The sequence below is a fragment of the Diprion similis genome, chromosome 2 (genome assembly GCF_021155765.1).
Source record: "Diprion similis isolate iyDipSimi1 chromosome 2, iyDipSimi1.1, whole genome shotgun sequence".
Taxonomy (NCBI): Eukaryota; Metazoa; Arthropoda; class Insecta; order Hymenoptera; family Diprionidae; genus Diprion; species Diprion similis.
In genome coordinates this window covers 849,410-863,827 of record NC_060106.1, presented here as the reverse complement: position 1 = coordinate 863,827, position 14,418 = coordinate 849,410, and the positions used below count along the sequence as shown (strand labels likewise).

Sequence of the window (14,418 nt, the reverse complement as noted above, 5' to 3'; positions counted from 1 at the left end):
AGGAAAAAACTTAAAAAGGCTTTATGCTGTGCCTCCCAAAATCTATTTTTTACCAAAAATACACAAGGCAAATGTACCTTCGCGACCAATAGTATCAAATATAGGTGCTCCAACTTATAACCTAGCTAAATATCTATCCACTTCGTTAAACAAAATAATTGGTAAATCACAATTCCATGTCAAAGATTCTTAGGGCTTTTCCAAAGAAATCAGAGGATTGAACATACCGATCACACATAGATTATTATCGCTGGACGTGACGTCGTTATTTACAAACATTCCTATCGATTTAGCTTTAAGTTGTATTAATGAGAGGTGGGATGAAATTGCAGAACACACAATTTTACCAAAAAACAAAATACTTGAAGGCTCTAGAACTCTGTTTAACTTCCACATATTTTGTACATAAGAAGGTATTCTACCAACAAATCAAAGGCGTGGCTATGGGTTCGCCTATTAGCCCGTGTGTCGCTAACTTAGTCATGGAAAAATTGGAAAATTCTACCATCCCAAGATTAAACTACGGTTTACCCTTTTATAAAAGATACGTCGATGACATCCTTACCAGCGTACACACAGATAACATTAAAAATATTGTGGAAAACTTCAATCAATTTCACCCCAATCTACAATTTACCTTCGAGGTAAAAGATTAAGACTCCATTAGCTTTCTGGATCTAAAGATTATTAACATAAATAACACACTGAATATTGACTGGTACAGAAAACCTACCTGGTCCGGACGATATTTATATTTAAATACACACCACCCAATAACCTACGAGAAAAGTGTAGTAACTGGATAAGTAGACCGAGGTTTAACACTAGCAGAACCTAAATTTAGGGAAAAAAATCTGAAATTAATTAAAGACACCCTTGAGGAAAATGGTTACCCGAGACACATCATAGACAATATCATAATTAATAGAGCGGAGAAACTATACAACAGCGATGAATATACAAAGAAACAGGAATCAGAATGTTTAAAAGATGCCTTCAAAAAAACCATCTCTCTACCGTATGTCCAGGGTCTCTCTGAAAACCTAAAAAGGTTTTTGAAAAAATACAGCATCAAAGTGGTACACAAAAACCAGAACTCTTTCTCTAGGATTTTTACCCGTCTCAAGGATACTGATCCTATAATGATCCACTCACATTTAATATACAAAATAGATTGTCTTGATTGTTCGAATTCTTACATTGGGCAAACTTTGCAACATTTAAACAAACGCATTAATATGTGGAAAATTCGTGACCAGCTGTTTTGGAATTGAGGATGATTCGTCGAACGTAGGTCATTTTGGAAACGTTTTTATTTATTATTACGACGTTTCGGTAGGACTGCAGCCTACCATCTTTAGGCTATATAACAAAACAATTCTTAAATAGAATTTGCTTAATTTAAGATTTATATTATAATATGACTAGTTATTTACTTGTTGATGTAGGTCGTAAGTTACACAACAATGTGCCTAACTATGAGGTTAGGAAGCGGTTTTTCATATTAGTGTCGAATAGATGAAATATATACTAAATTAAAACAAATCAAAATACGGTAGGAAGATAGGTTGACAGTGAAAGGTGTTTATACAATATTTATGTACTAATGCGTCGGATTACTTACTTAAAATTAGACATCCTACAGGCTTAGGTGTTTACGGTATTGCCATTGTAAAAGAAGTAAATATTGGAAGATCGATATAATTGATCTAGATCGATAAACGGAGATTTAACGAAAAGTGCGAGAGTTTACGAATGCGAAATGACGTCATGATCATAGAGGTGACTGAAGTTTTGAATATCAGTTCTACGGTTACAAGTTTTGTTATTGTGTTTTGTAATATGTATCATTTCTTTGATGTTCCTTTATACCAATTCTTTTCAATCTCCAAAATTCTAGGATTATCAAAATCAAACTGATGGCCTAGATCCAAAGCATGTAAATCCAAAACACACCTGTCAGACTCGTGGTTCCTAATGTTGGATTTGGAGCTATGGGCTCGCCCATCAGTCCGGTAATAGCAGACCTAATAATGGAACATCTAGAGAGTAGGTAATACCTACATTCGATGCTGGAAATAAATCCCAATGAGTTAGAGTGGTGAAAGATTATCAGTTGCATTAATACTTCTTCGGAGTCAATGAGTTAGAAATATGGAAAAAACAATTCTGTCTAATAAATCTGGGAAAATTTTCCTGCGAAAGTATCTCATAAAAAATTAATTTATCGCGATAAATATTGAAGAGGTGAGTATTCTTTACAATGGAGTTTCAAGTTCGTGGTACAAAAATTCCGTGATAAACTCAATATTTATGAGTGAAAACATATCACAGTTTTATCTTCAAATATTATGTATTGGTATCAATTTACCTCACTTGAAAATGATGAAGATTGACAGTTGAATGCAGATGTATATGCACTTCTGAATAGCTGATCCCATGCCGTAGTTGTCACGTGATGTCCGAGTGCATCGCAAAGATTTTGCAGCGCAGGAAGCACGGTGGGTGGTACTATTGTATCAAATAAATAACTATTAGATTAGATATTATCCCGTCAATATTTCATCACACTTTGGCGCATAACAGTTATCACATAACAGTGGCTGCGAACGCATATTGGTGGTTACTGATAGTTACGCTCATCGCCCCATATAGGAGATAAATTACGTCTGGAATCACTCTCACGGGTATGGTTGTCCAGTACACTGAGAAAAGAGTTTATTCTTAAGTAACGAAGTTTGCAATTGTTACAAATCGGATATTTGTAGATGGTAAAATCGATATCGAGTTAAGAATTAGGAATCGTTCATTTGAATTCCTTTAACTTTCACAAATTGAAACTTTTGCTTCGTTAGACAAACACTTATTGCTTTTGTGGTGTTCACGCATAAATAGAATAAGAATGTAGGATTAAGGTAAGAGTCAGTCCCACGCCCGCTCTGTAGGAATAAACACGTATACCGTTACGCCGAATCGTGTTCCTCATTTATACCTGTACTTGTTCCCTCCCCCTCAGACATTACAGTGGCGACAAGGATAAACTTGGGGAAGTGCAAGCAGATAAAAAAGTAAAAAGTGAAAACAAAAAACTTCAAACAGTCAAAATAAAATATAAATCAGATAGTATTAAGAAACATCGCCAAAGTCAGACTCTGATTCGATCCAGTCTGAAGGTAAGACCAGACAGGCGAGTTACATTTATAGGAAGAATGAAGTTAAACTAATAGAGGAATTAAAAAAATATAAAACACTAGGGGCTTCGCCCCTGCGCGCTTCGCGCGCCAACCCTGCCTCGGGCTAGGCACCTCGGGCACTCGGCGCTGCGGGCCTCACTATTTCCTTATACATTATCTATTAGACAGGTGAATTCACCATTTTTTTCTTCTTGCCTTTCTTGACTTTCTCCATTGCCAACGTAAATCCTGGCTGTCCTTTTGACTGCTTGGTGATATATTTAGATTTACCATCATTTGCTTGTTACTTTTGATACTTATCACTCACTATCTGAATTTTATTTCTGCAAGACATCAAAGTGTCCACCGTCTCCGTCGCCGGTGAAGAGTATCAAAAATTGTCTTTCATCTTGGGATCCGATGTGGTGTGGATGAATTCGTTCTCCGCGATAGACGATTAAACATATATTAAAAATATCCGCAACTGCAGCTAATTCTGCTTCTCTCCTGTAAATTCCATTTTTATTCAAGTGTGATTTATAATCACTAGGTGACCTAATCACGGCACCGTTTGACTCATTACCTGTAATAAAACCCGTAAATGTTGACCAATTATCAACTATATTTGAAACGATACTCAGTCTCACCTCTGCGTGTCGATCTTAAGTGTCGTACGCGAAAAAGACAATTCCCGTCGGGAATCATCTTGATAATTCTCGTTTGCATATTTATTTTTTGTGTGTCAGAAACAGATAACGATAAAGATATTTGTCAAAGACTGTCATAAAAAGCCGTTGACAGCTGCCAATCACTTGACACTAACTTCATAGCAACAGCAACTTTATTATTGAATGAGTTTATTTGAAAATACTCCACATTCGACTTCTCAGCGCACATCTTGTTATGAACCATACTGTATGAACATAGTAAGTTTTGTTTACTAGATGCTGTTTTTTTTGTTTCCGGCATCTCATCCCACCGCCAACTTCATGCGTATACTATTGTTATTATAATCTTTTTTACCTGTTGCTGTACGGTACAGGACTTTTTTATTAGATAGAGAGAAATGTGGACCCGACAGCGTCTATGAACGATTTACGAAAGAAATTGGCAACGATAGTGAAAAGTCAAGTAAAAGGAGGGCTACCAGGGTGGAGTTCAGCCACTGAAGAAAATAAGCCAGCACAACACAATCCAAGCTACACGCTAAAAGAACAACAACAGCCAATCATTACAATGGAGAAAAATGGAAGGATAAATATACAGTTTACACTCAGCGAAAGTGACTGGGAAATGTTCATCGAGCGATTAGAAGACCATTTCGACGCTTGTGACACAAAAGTAGAAAAAGGCGCGCAGTGCTTTTAACCAAGCTGGATGACCAGGCGTACAACTTAGTAAGGAACCTGGCAGCACCAAGAAAGTTGGAAGACCTTACATATGAGGAGGTCATAAAGCTACTCAGCGACCATATCGCACCACCACCCTCTGAAGTGGCGGAGCGATCAAAATTCGCAGCATTAATGCAGAAGCCGGGTTAAAGTATGGCAGAATACGTAGCAGAGCTGAAACTAGCGGCTAGATATTGCAAATTCAAGGATAATCAGGAGCGCTTACGGGACCAGTTCGTTGTCGGAGTCAGCGATACCTGAACAAAGGTAGAACTGTATAGAAAAGAAGAACTGACATTCGATTAAGCAGTGGCACTAGCAACAGAGGTCGAAACAGCTCAAAATAATGCCTCAGCCGATTCTACGGCAGCCACATGGGTACGAGCCGCAGAATTCGAAGACAAAAAGGCACTTGAAGTAAACAAGGTGGGCCGATACGTCAGAGGCACCCCAAACCAAAGGTCAACTTCCAAACGCCCACTGTGGGCTGGTAAGCAGCAGCATGCCCCGCGGAATCAACAGCGTGGAGGGGGCCAACGAGGGACATGGAGAGCAAAGGGGTACATCAGCTATCATTATTGCGGTGGAGGAGGACACGTGAAATCTGATTGCACATACAAGGATTACGACTGTGAAATTTGTGGAATAAAAGGACATTCATCAGCCGTGTGCAGATATCGTGAGCAAAAAATGCAAGTAGAACAGGTGGCACTAGTGGGAGGCGCAGTGAGTGCAGCAAACGCGTCAGAGTTTGATTCAGATGAGAATATTGGAATGTTCGCATTAGAAAAAATAAATTGTACCAAAATAGATAAGGTAGAAGCTCTAATCATAACAATTAACGTAAACGGAGTACGGGTCCAAATGGAACTGGATACAGGTTCCGCAGTAACGGCAATGTCGGATCAAGACAGAATTAAATATTTTGCTGGGGTCATTCTAGAAAAACCCACGGCTCGGTTTAAAGTTGTCTGAGGACTAACGGCTACGCCTAGTGCAGTAATGCGCGATCTAGTGATCGAGCGTATGGGAAAAAAATTCTGAGGAAATTGTTATATAATTGATACTGGAATACCCTTGATTGGGCGACCGTGGTTAAAAGAATTAGTATTGTGGCCTTTGCCCGGATTATCTCCGGAGTCAATCGGGAAAATAGAGACACCGTCGCAGATGGAAACGGTACTAGAGCAGAAATATCCAAACCTATTTAAGGGCAGATAAGGTACGTTTAATAAAGGAAAGATCACTATTACCCTCAAGCCTGATGCGAAACCTGTATTTATGCATCCAAGATCGCTACCTTTAGCCATAGTAGATAAGGTAAGCGACGAGCTTGATAGATTAGCAGATCTAGGTGTTCTAGCACCTGTGATGACCAGTAAATGGGGCACACCAATTGTACCCGTGCTAAAAGAAAATAAATCGATGAGGCTTTGTAGGGACTTTAAAGTCACCCTAAACCCGATACTGGAGATGAAACAATATCCACTACCCCGAAAAGAACTTTTACTAAGTCGTTCAGCTGGAGAAAAAACGTTCTCGAAAATCGATTTAAAAAACGCGTGTCAACAAATTCCACTGGACGAGGAAAGTCAAAAATTGGTTCCCATAAATACCTTTAAGGGGTTATCTCGATACACGCGCATGCCATACGGAATTTCCTCGGCCCCAGCTGAATTTCAAAGAATTATGGATGGAATAACAGCCGATTTGCCAGACGTCGAATTCTTCATCGATGACGCAATACCCACGGGAAAAATCCTAGAGAAACACTTTGGAAATGTAGATCGGCTTTGTCATCGGATTACGATCTGACGGTGAATCGCAAAAATGTGCGTTTAACCAAGACAGAATCGAGTACTTTGGTTTTATACTAGACAAAAAGGGCACACACGTTACCAAAGACGGAACTTGTGCGATTATCGAGGCTCTTCCTCCAGAAAACAATAAACAATTACAGGCGTTTTTTGGTGCAGTAACCGTGTATGATGCGTTTAAAAAAATCGAGCACCAAGGCTAAAACCGCTTATGATTTATTGAAGCAAGAATATGATCCCCATCTAGAACTTGTGTTGTCATGCGACGCGTTCTCGTATGGTTTAGGAGCCGCGTTGACCCACACCATGCCAGACAAAGACGAACGACCGATAGCGTTTGCCTCACGTACACTACTTAATTCAGAATTTGCGTACATACCAATACACAAAGAAGCAGCAGAAATTGGTGTCGGAGGATTCTATATTTATCTTTATGCTCGACGCTTTACATTAAAAACGGATAACAAACCGTTGATGCTGATCTTTGGACCAAAAAAGGGCATTCTGCTAGTAGCTGTAAACAGACTACAAGGATGGTCTTTCTTCTTATCGGCTTTCCAATATCACATTAAATACGTTAAGTCTGAGCAAAACGCGTTAGCCAACGCACTAAGCCGTCTACCCCTCCAGGATAAGCCGACGAACACAAAAGATGACGATAAGTGCATAGAACTCAAATTTGCTGCGAAACGGGCTTCATAAACGCAGCAGAAATTGGTCCAGTCACACAAACGGATGCCATGTGTGATCAAGTTCGAAGGGCTATCCTGGGCGGTTGGCCGACAAATACCACGGACATGGATCCTGAATTTAAAAAAATTCTATGTCAGACATATCGAGCTAAGTTTGGAGCGTAACTGCATCTTGTAGGGGCACCACGTAATAATACCTACAGGTCTGAGACAACCGATGTTGCACGATTTACACACGAGTCACTTCGGTATCATCCGTATGAAATAGATTGTGAGATCCTTCGTATGGTGGCCAACACTAGATGACGACATTGAGAAAGTTACAAAAACTTGCAAAAAAGGTTTCGAAAATAGCAAAAACCCCCCAGGGCGCAGTTAACCTTTTGGAGGTGGCCAGCGAGTCCCTGGGTGAGAATCCACACGGAATTTCTGGGGCCCTTCTATAACCATAAGTTCATAGTTATAATAGACGCGCATTACAAATGGTCGGAAGCCATTGACATGCGACACAAAACTACGACCGAAAAAACAATAACAGACTTTAACACATTGTTTCCGCGTCATGGATTTTCGCATCACATAGTTAGCAACAACGACCCAGCATTTACGAACAAGATATTCGGGGTATTTACGGAAGACCGAGGTATTATGCACAGCTTCACAGCGCCGGATCGCCCTGCGACAAACGGCGCAGCCGAAAATTTTATCAGGACCTTCAAGGACAAGGTCGACAAAATCTTTGAAAGTGGAAAATCCTTAGACAATGCAGTATTGCAATTCTTATTTGACTATAGAATAACGCCACACGCTTCGACAGGGGTTTCACCCGCCTCTCTATTCTACAAATGTGAGTCGAGGACACGTTTCAATCTACTACGACCTCAAGTTGCTCAATCAGTACAAAAAAGCCACGCGCGGCATATGAGCGGATCCACGTCACTTCACTCAAAAAAAAAAACCGTCAAGTCACGGATCCTTGCGCCATTTGAAATATCCGTAGTACTATGTAAAAAAAAAAATACAATTTCAAGGATTTTGAATTTTTTTCAAAAATGGCCGAGTTCGAGCTATGTAAAGTTTTGTATACCACTGTTGCACTGCTATGTTTGAAAATTTATATCTCCGAAAGTATACATCGGAGCGGACTGATCCTGAAATCGTTCTGTTCGTAAAAAAATGCGCTTCGATAAAAAAAAATTTATTTGGGAAAAAAAAAAAATTTTCAATATTTTTTTACCGTTTCTTTTTTTGATTTCGCTGCCATTTCAGCGGGACTAACAACAATTCATGGAGATAATTTTTTTCGGATACCTGTATCCTTCCTCTTTAATCCTAAAAAAAAAAAATTGATGGAGAAGTTACCAGGGCCGGAAAAAAAAAATGAAATGTCTCGTCGCGCGTCACCGCGCGCGCCGATCCACGTCAGCGCTACTCCCGCGAATTCGGTGTGTTGCGTATATTATATACGATAAAGTGGAATTCCATTTGATTTGATGCTCTTCCACTTACCCGGGCTATCCATTCTACGGAAATAGATATTAACCACCCTAGCCCTCAAGTATCCGTCCATTGGTCATCCTCTCTTGGAGTTAAACTGTATACCTGTTCTGAGAATTCCAGTACGGTTATGGTTCGTTGAGCACTCCTGTGCTGAAATTGGGTTTAATTCTATTTCACTCAGTTTGTGTTACATGACTGATAGATAATCTTGCAATATGTTGGTGGCTCTGAAAAGGGCCGATATTTTCAGCGATGATTCGCAGGATAACGCTTAGTAGCCAACCTCTATTTGAAATTAATTCATAATTCTCGTCGAATCAAATTTTTCTGATGCGGAAAATAATTTTGTTTTGATGAGTTTATGAGATACTGGAATAACCGCATGTAATTTTAGAGTTCCACGAACTGTCAAGGCTTTATCGGATCGATTTTGTGAAATAGATTCTTCCGCTTGATATTCTGCAGACGTACAGTACGCAAAAGATATGCTCCGAAAATAAGAACCTGCCCAATTATACAGATCCAGCGGTGTTTCGATAGGATCGGAATTGCCAATCAGTTGTAAACTCGTACGCAAAGCTAATCTCTTCACAGTTCCACCAACACCATCACACGGCCATTTTCCATGTGATGTAGCAAAAAAATACCATTCGGCTTCGCATTGAAAGTCTTCGAAGTGATGTGTTATGTTTATGAAATTTCTTTTTGTTCTAATATTGGGAAGCTGCTCCATCGGAGAAATAAATTATTTTCTCTATAGGAATCGAATTTTGAAACTTCTCTCTGCTAAAGTTGATCAACTTGTTTTGAAATAAATGAACCGCGACTGTATTATGTTTCAGATGCTCTGAAATTATCACAAAACTAAAATGTCTCAACTGGTCGTCGGCGTAAATTTTATGGTAAACCACGATTGGATGAATAGTCACCTGATTATTGGTCTAGTGAAACCCTTGCGTGGAATCTTGTACAACAAATGCATAATTCTCAGCGAAATCGCATACTACTAAAAATTCACCAACTCTGCAAATTTACAAACACCGATTTTTTTACCCGGATAACGATCACGGAATAATCGATACAATTTTCTCAAATTATTCAACATCAGATGCTTCTGAACCGATATTTTTTCACCATTTCTTTCAACGGTTATGCAGCTTCTTTGACCTGGAATTATGTGACTGACCTCCTCACTTCGATACATATACATATACACAACACACCGAGTTCGCGGAGTAGCGCTGACGTGGACCAGCGCGCGCGGTGACGCGCGACGAGACGTTCAATTTTTTTTCTCCAGCCCTGGCAACTTCTCCATCAATTTTTTAGGATCAAAGAGGAAGGATACAGGTATCCGAAAAAAATTATCTCCATGAATTGTTGTTAGTCCCGCGGAAATGGCAGCAAAATCAAAAAAAAAAAACGGTAAAAAAATATTGAAAGAAATGTTTTTTTTTTCAAATAAATTTTTTTTTATCGAAGCGCATTCTTTTACGAACAGAACGATTGCAGGATCAGTCCGCTCCGATGTATACTTTCGGAGATATGAATTTTCAAACATAGCAGTGCAAAAGTGGTATACAAAACTTTACATAGCTCGAACTCGGCCATTTTTGAAAAAAATTCAAAATCCTTGAAATTGTATTATTTTTTTACATAGTTCTACGGATATTCCAAATGGCGCAAAGATCCGTGACTTGACGGTTTTTTTTTGAGTGAAGTGACGTGGATCCGCTCATATCGCACACAGCCCGCAGGCTCGAAAAACAACTTTCGGTGTGGACGAGCAAGGTCATGATTAAAGATTGCCGAAAAAAAATTTCTGACTGGGTGTCGGGGGTGATAATTGGAAAAATCACATCGATTACTTTTCTGGTGCGCATTAACGAAAATAAAATCGTAAAAAGACACATCGATCAAATGCACAAACGAGTACAAGGAAATACTATCAAAAGGAACAAAAATACAGTGGAACCGCCAAAACCGCTAGTACGCAGACAATCTGCAAGACTGTTAGCAAAAATTGAAGCATAAAAACCGGTAGAGCTGAACCTACATGTAACACTAATTGTTCACAATTCTTCGATAAGGGAGAGAAGTGTGGTGTTCACGCATAAATAGAATAAGAAGGTAGGATTATGGTAAGAGTCAGTCCCACGCCGGCTCTATAAGAATAAAGTAACGTATACTGTTACGCCGAATCGTGTTCCGCATTTATACCTGTACTTGTTCTCTCCCCCTCAGACATCACAGCTTTCTGAAAGCGTACGTAGTTATCTCAAGCAAGCGAATACTGGGTTGAAATTTTTGAAAATATTGATAGACTTGAACTAATCAACAGTTCATGCATCATCTGCTCCTGGGGAAACAGTACCGTGTTGTGCGGAACAAATAAATTATCGCCTATCGACGAGCAGTTATGATAGAGACTTGTGCGCTCTTACTATACACCTCATTGTCAGATTCATATCGATGTACACAGCACGAGTCCCGCAAGACTCCGACCAGACAGAAGTGTATTTTTGGAAACACAAGGTCTTTTTAAAATTCAATTTACTCTTGAAAGGGCCTTGGATTTCTTTATCTAGATAAAAACGACACCTGATTCGTGACCATATTGCGCATCGTAAGCACAACGGCATATGTGCGTGTTCTACCCGAAACTCGTGCACTACAATTCTCTGACGTATAAATAATATAACTGTTATTTTGCCAGTCATATACCTGTAGTCATGTGAGACTAGAAAAAACCATATCATTTGAGAAAAAAATAATATTTTATTTATATAGTTTTTCACATAAATAAGATTATATTCATTTATACAGAGTTTGTCGTTGTTGTGTTGGATTGGGGACGGCCAAGCGCTCAGTCCTGTTGGACCATTGTGCCCGGGCCCTTTGGGGGCACCCCTAGTGTGTAGGGAACGAGGTCAGGCCGGCCAGCTTCGCGAAATGAAGCAGCCTGCCCACCCCCATTTTCTCGATTTTGCCCTCGCTGGTGTAATTAGCTCCGAGGGCCTGCTTTCGCGGTCCCTCGACCCCCTACACTGGGTGATGAGGTAGAGGGGGGTCTCCTGTTCCCCTTCACATCTCGGGCACAGGGACTCCGATCTGAGTCCCAGGTGCACGAGGTGCTTGCCCGTGTACCAGTGTCCGGTGATGAGGCCTATCACGGTCCTCAGCTCGGTCCTGTTCAGTCGTATGAGCGTGGCTGCTAGGGCTTGGGATGGCCCTTGGAATAGGGCCCTCGTGTGAGCCATGCCTAGTGTGCAGTCCCAGAGGTCCGCAAAGCGGGCCTCCGTCCATTGCTTCGATAGGCATCTTATATATGCCCAGGTGGTAGGCCGGGGAGGGAGCCCTCGTCGATCGGTTGGCGCGAGGACCCCTCTTTGGCCAGGTTGTGAGCTATTTCATTGCCTTGGATGCCGCTGTGTTCTGGCACCCGTAACAGGCTCACGCGGTTGTCCTTGGCCAGCCATGATAAGACAGTGATGCAGTCCCAGGTCAGCACCGACCTTACGACGCAGGCGTCCAGGTGTTTGAGTGCTGTCCGGCTGTCACTGCAGATATATATGTGTTTCCCTTTATAGCCCATGCTCAGGATATGTCTGGCACAGGCTAGCAGGGCGTACATCTCAGTTTGTAGCACCGAGGCTGTGGGTTCCAGGGCGAGCGACCTGCTCGTCCTTGGTCCTCCACACCAGAAACCGGCCCCGGTGCCCGTCTCAGTTTTGGACCCGTCTGTGTACCACACGAGCCCTTTTGCGGAGAGTATTCCGTCCGGGTTGTTTGCCCAGGTCTCTCTGTGCGGGTACGTTACCCTGAAAACTCGGTTAAACTGGAATCTGCTGGTGCAGCGATCCCCGCTCTGTTCCAGAGCTGTCCGCGGTGTTCCCTCCCGGTTCAGTATCACAGTGTGTCCCAAACCGGTGCGCTTCCAGAGTCCTAGGTACCTCAGGCGTAGCGCCGCCCTCCAAGCCTCTTCCTCCACCGTAATGTGTGGAGGTGGCAGGCCCAGGAGGGCCCCTATGGCAATAGTTGGGGTGGTCCGAAGGGCCCCTGTAATGCCTAGGATCGCCATCCTGTAGACGCGTTCATATGCCTTCTGGTATGTGGCCCTGCTCATCGCGGGCCACCATACAATCGAGGCGTAGGTGATTTGAGGTAGTATGATGGCCATGAAGATCCATCGAACTACCCTTGGTTGTAGACCCCAGGTCTGGCCCACCATCCTTCTGCAGGCCCAGTACGTGGCCGTAGCCTTCCGTGCCTGGCGGATGGTGTGGGCCTTCTATGTGAGTTTGGGGTCTCGGGTGACTCCTAGGTAGCGTACCTCGGTGGATAGGGTTAGCCTCGATCCGAATATCTCGACATGCCCCATCCTGAGCTTCCGCTTCCTGGTGAACGGTACCATCTCGGTCTTGTTAGGATTGATCCTTAGTCCCTGAGATGTGCACCAGTTCTGTACAAAGTCCAGTGCCTTTTGCATCTTGCTTGTCATAGTTGGAAGGTGGTCGCCTGCGACGATCAGTGCCACGTAGTCGGCGTAGCCCACCACTGTCACGTTTAGCTTGTTCAGCCCCGTCAGTAGTCCGTCCACGACTAGGGTCCACAGCAGGGGGGAGAGAACGCCCCCCTGTGGGCAGCCCTTGCCGACCCGGACGCTTACTTCGGTACCTCCGAGCTTGGCGGTGACAGTCCTAGTCTGTAGCATCTGCCTGATCCAGTCGACCAGCATAACGCTCAAGCCGAACTTTGTGGCAGCCTCACGAATTGCATCAAAGGAGGTGTTGTCAAACGCTCCTTCAACGTCCATGAATACGCATAGCGCCGCTTTCTTCCGATGGAGTGGCCCCTATACTTCCCTTACCAGGTGGCGGAGTGCCGTCTCCGTCGACCTAGCAGCTTGGTAGGCGTGCTGCGCCCCCGAGAGGGAGTTTGCAGCCAGAGCCCCATCCCTCATGAATCTGTCCACTAGTCGTTCCAGTGTTTACAACAGGAACGATGTTAGGCTTATCGGTCTCCATGATTTGGCGTGGTCGTAGCAGCTCTTTCCGGTTTTAGGGATGAATACTACCCTGACCTCTCGCCAGTTCGCGGGTATGTAGCGAATCACTAGGCACGCTCTGAAAATCTTGTTTAGTCTAGTGATCAGGGCCTTGCCACCCTCCTGTAGGAGGGCCGGGAAGATCCCGTCCGTCCCCGGGCTTTTAAACCTATCGAAGGTGTCGATGGCCCATCTGATCCTAGCTAACGTTACGATTTCCCCTGCAGATTTCCAGTCCCCTGGTTTTCGCTTAGTCGGGCCAGCCTGTCTAGGCGGTCCCTGACTTGTGGCTTCGGACCTGGGAAGTGGATCTCTAGCATATGGGTGAGTATGTCCGACTGGCACTCTGCCATGCTGCCATCCGGCAGCGTAAGGCAGTCCAGTCTAGTTGGCGGGCCTGATGAGAATACTCTGCGGAGCTTGGCCACCAGGGGTAGGGCCTCAGTCTCACTACAGAAGCTCTTCCAGGCCTCCGTTTTCGATCTTTTTATTTGACTTTTGTACTCTTTCTGGGTAGCTTTGTAGGTCGCCCAGTCCGTGTCCTTGTTGGTCTTAAGGGCCCGGTTTAGGAGTTTGCGGGAGTTCGCTCTGAGCTTGCCCAGCTCTCCGTTCCACCAAGGGACCTTAGGCCTGTTTACCTTGGGCTTTGCAGGACATGCTGCCTCAAAGGCCAGGTTGATGGAGGTTTGAAAGTGTATTACTTCGCCTTCCACCTCGTTTACACTGTTCAGATGGTTGCAGGGTCCCTGGAGCCTCCAGTTGAGCTCCTCCGTGTAGGAGGGCCAGTCTGTGGCCCTA

The 14,418-nt window shown here is 43.0% G+C and overlaps 1 protein-coding gene across 1 annotated transcript in view; it reads right to left on the bottom strand.

Annotated features, from left to right (window-relative positions):
• LOC124416179 (coiled-coil domain-containing protein 142) overlaps positions 1-14,418 on the bottom strand; it is a 320,435-nt gene that overhangs the window by 238,803 nt on the left and 67,214 nt on the right. The window contains exon 4 of the mRNA XM_046897102.1: positions 2,372-2,511. Coding sequence (XP_046753058.1) covers positions 2,372-2,511 — 140 coding nt within the window. The remainder of the gene's footprint in view (positions 1-2,371; positions 2,512-14,418) is intronic.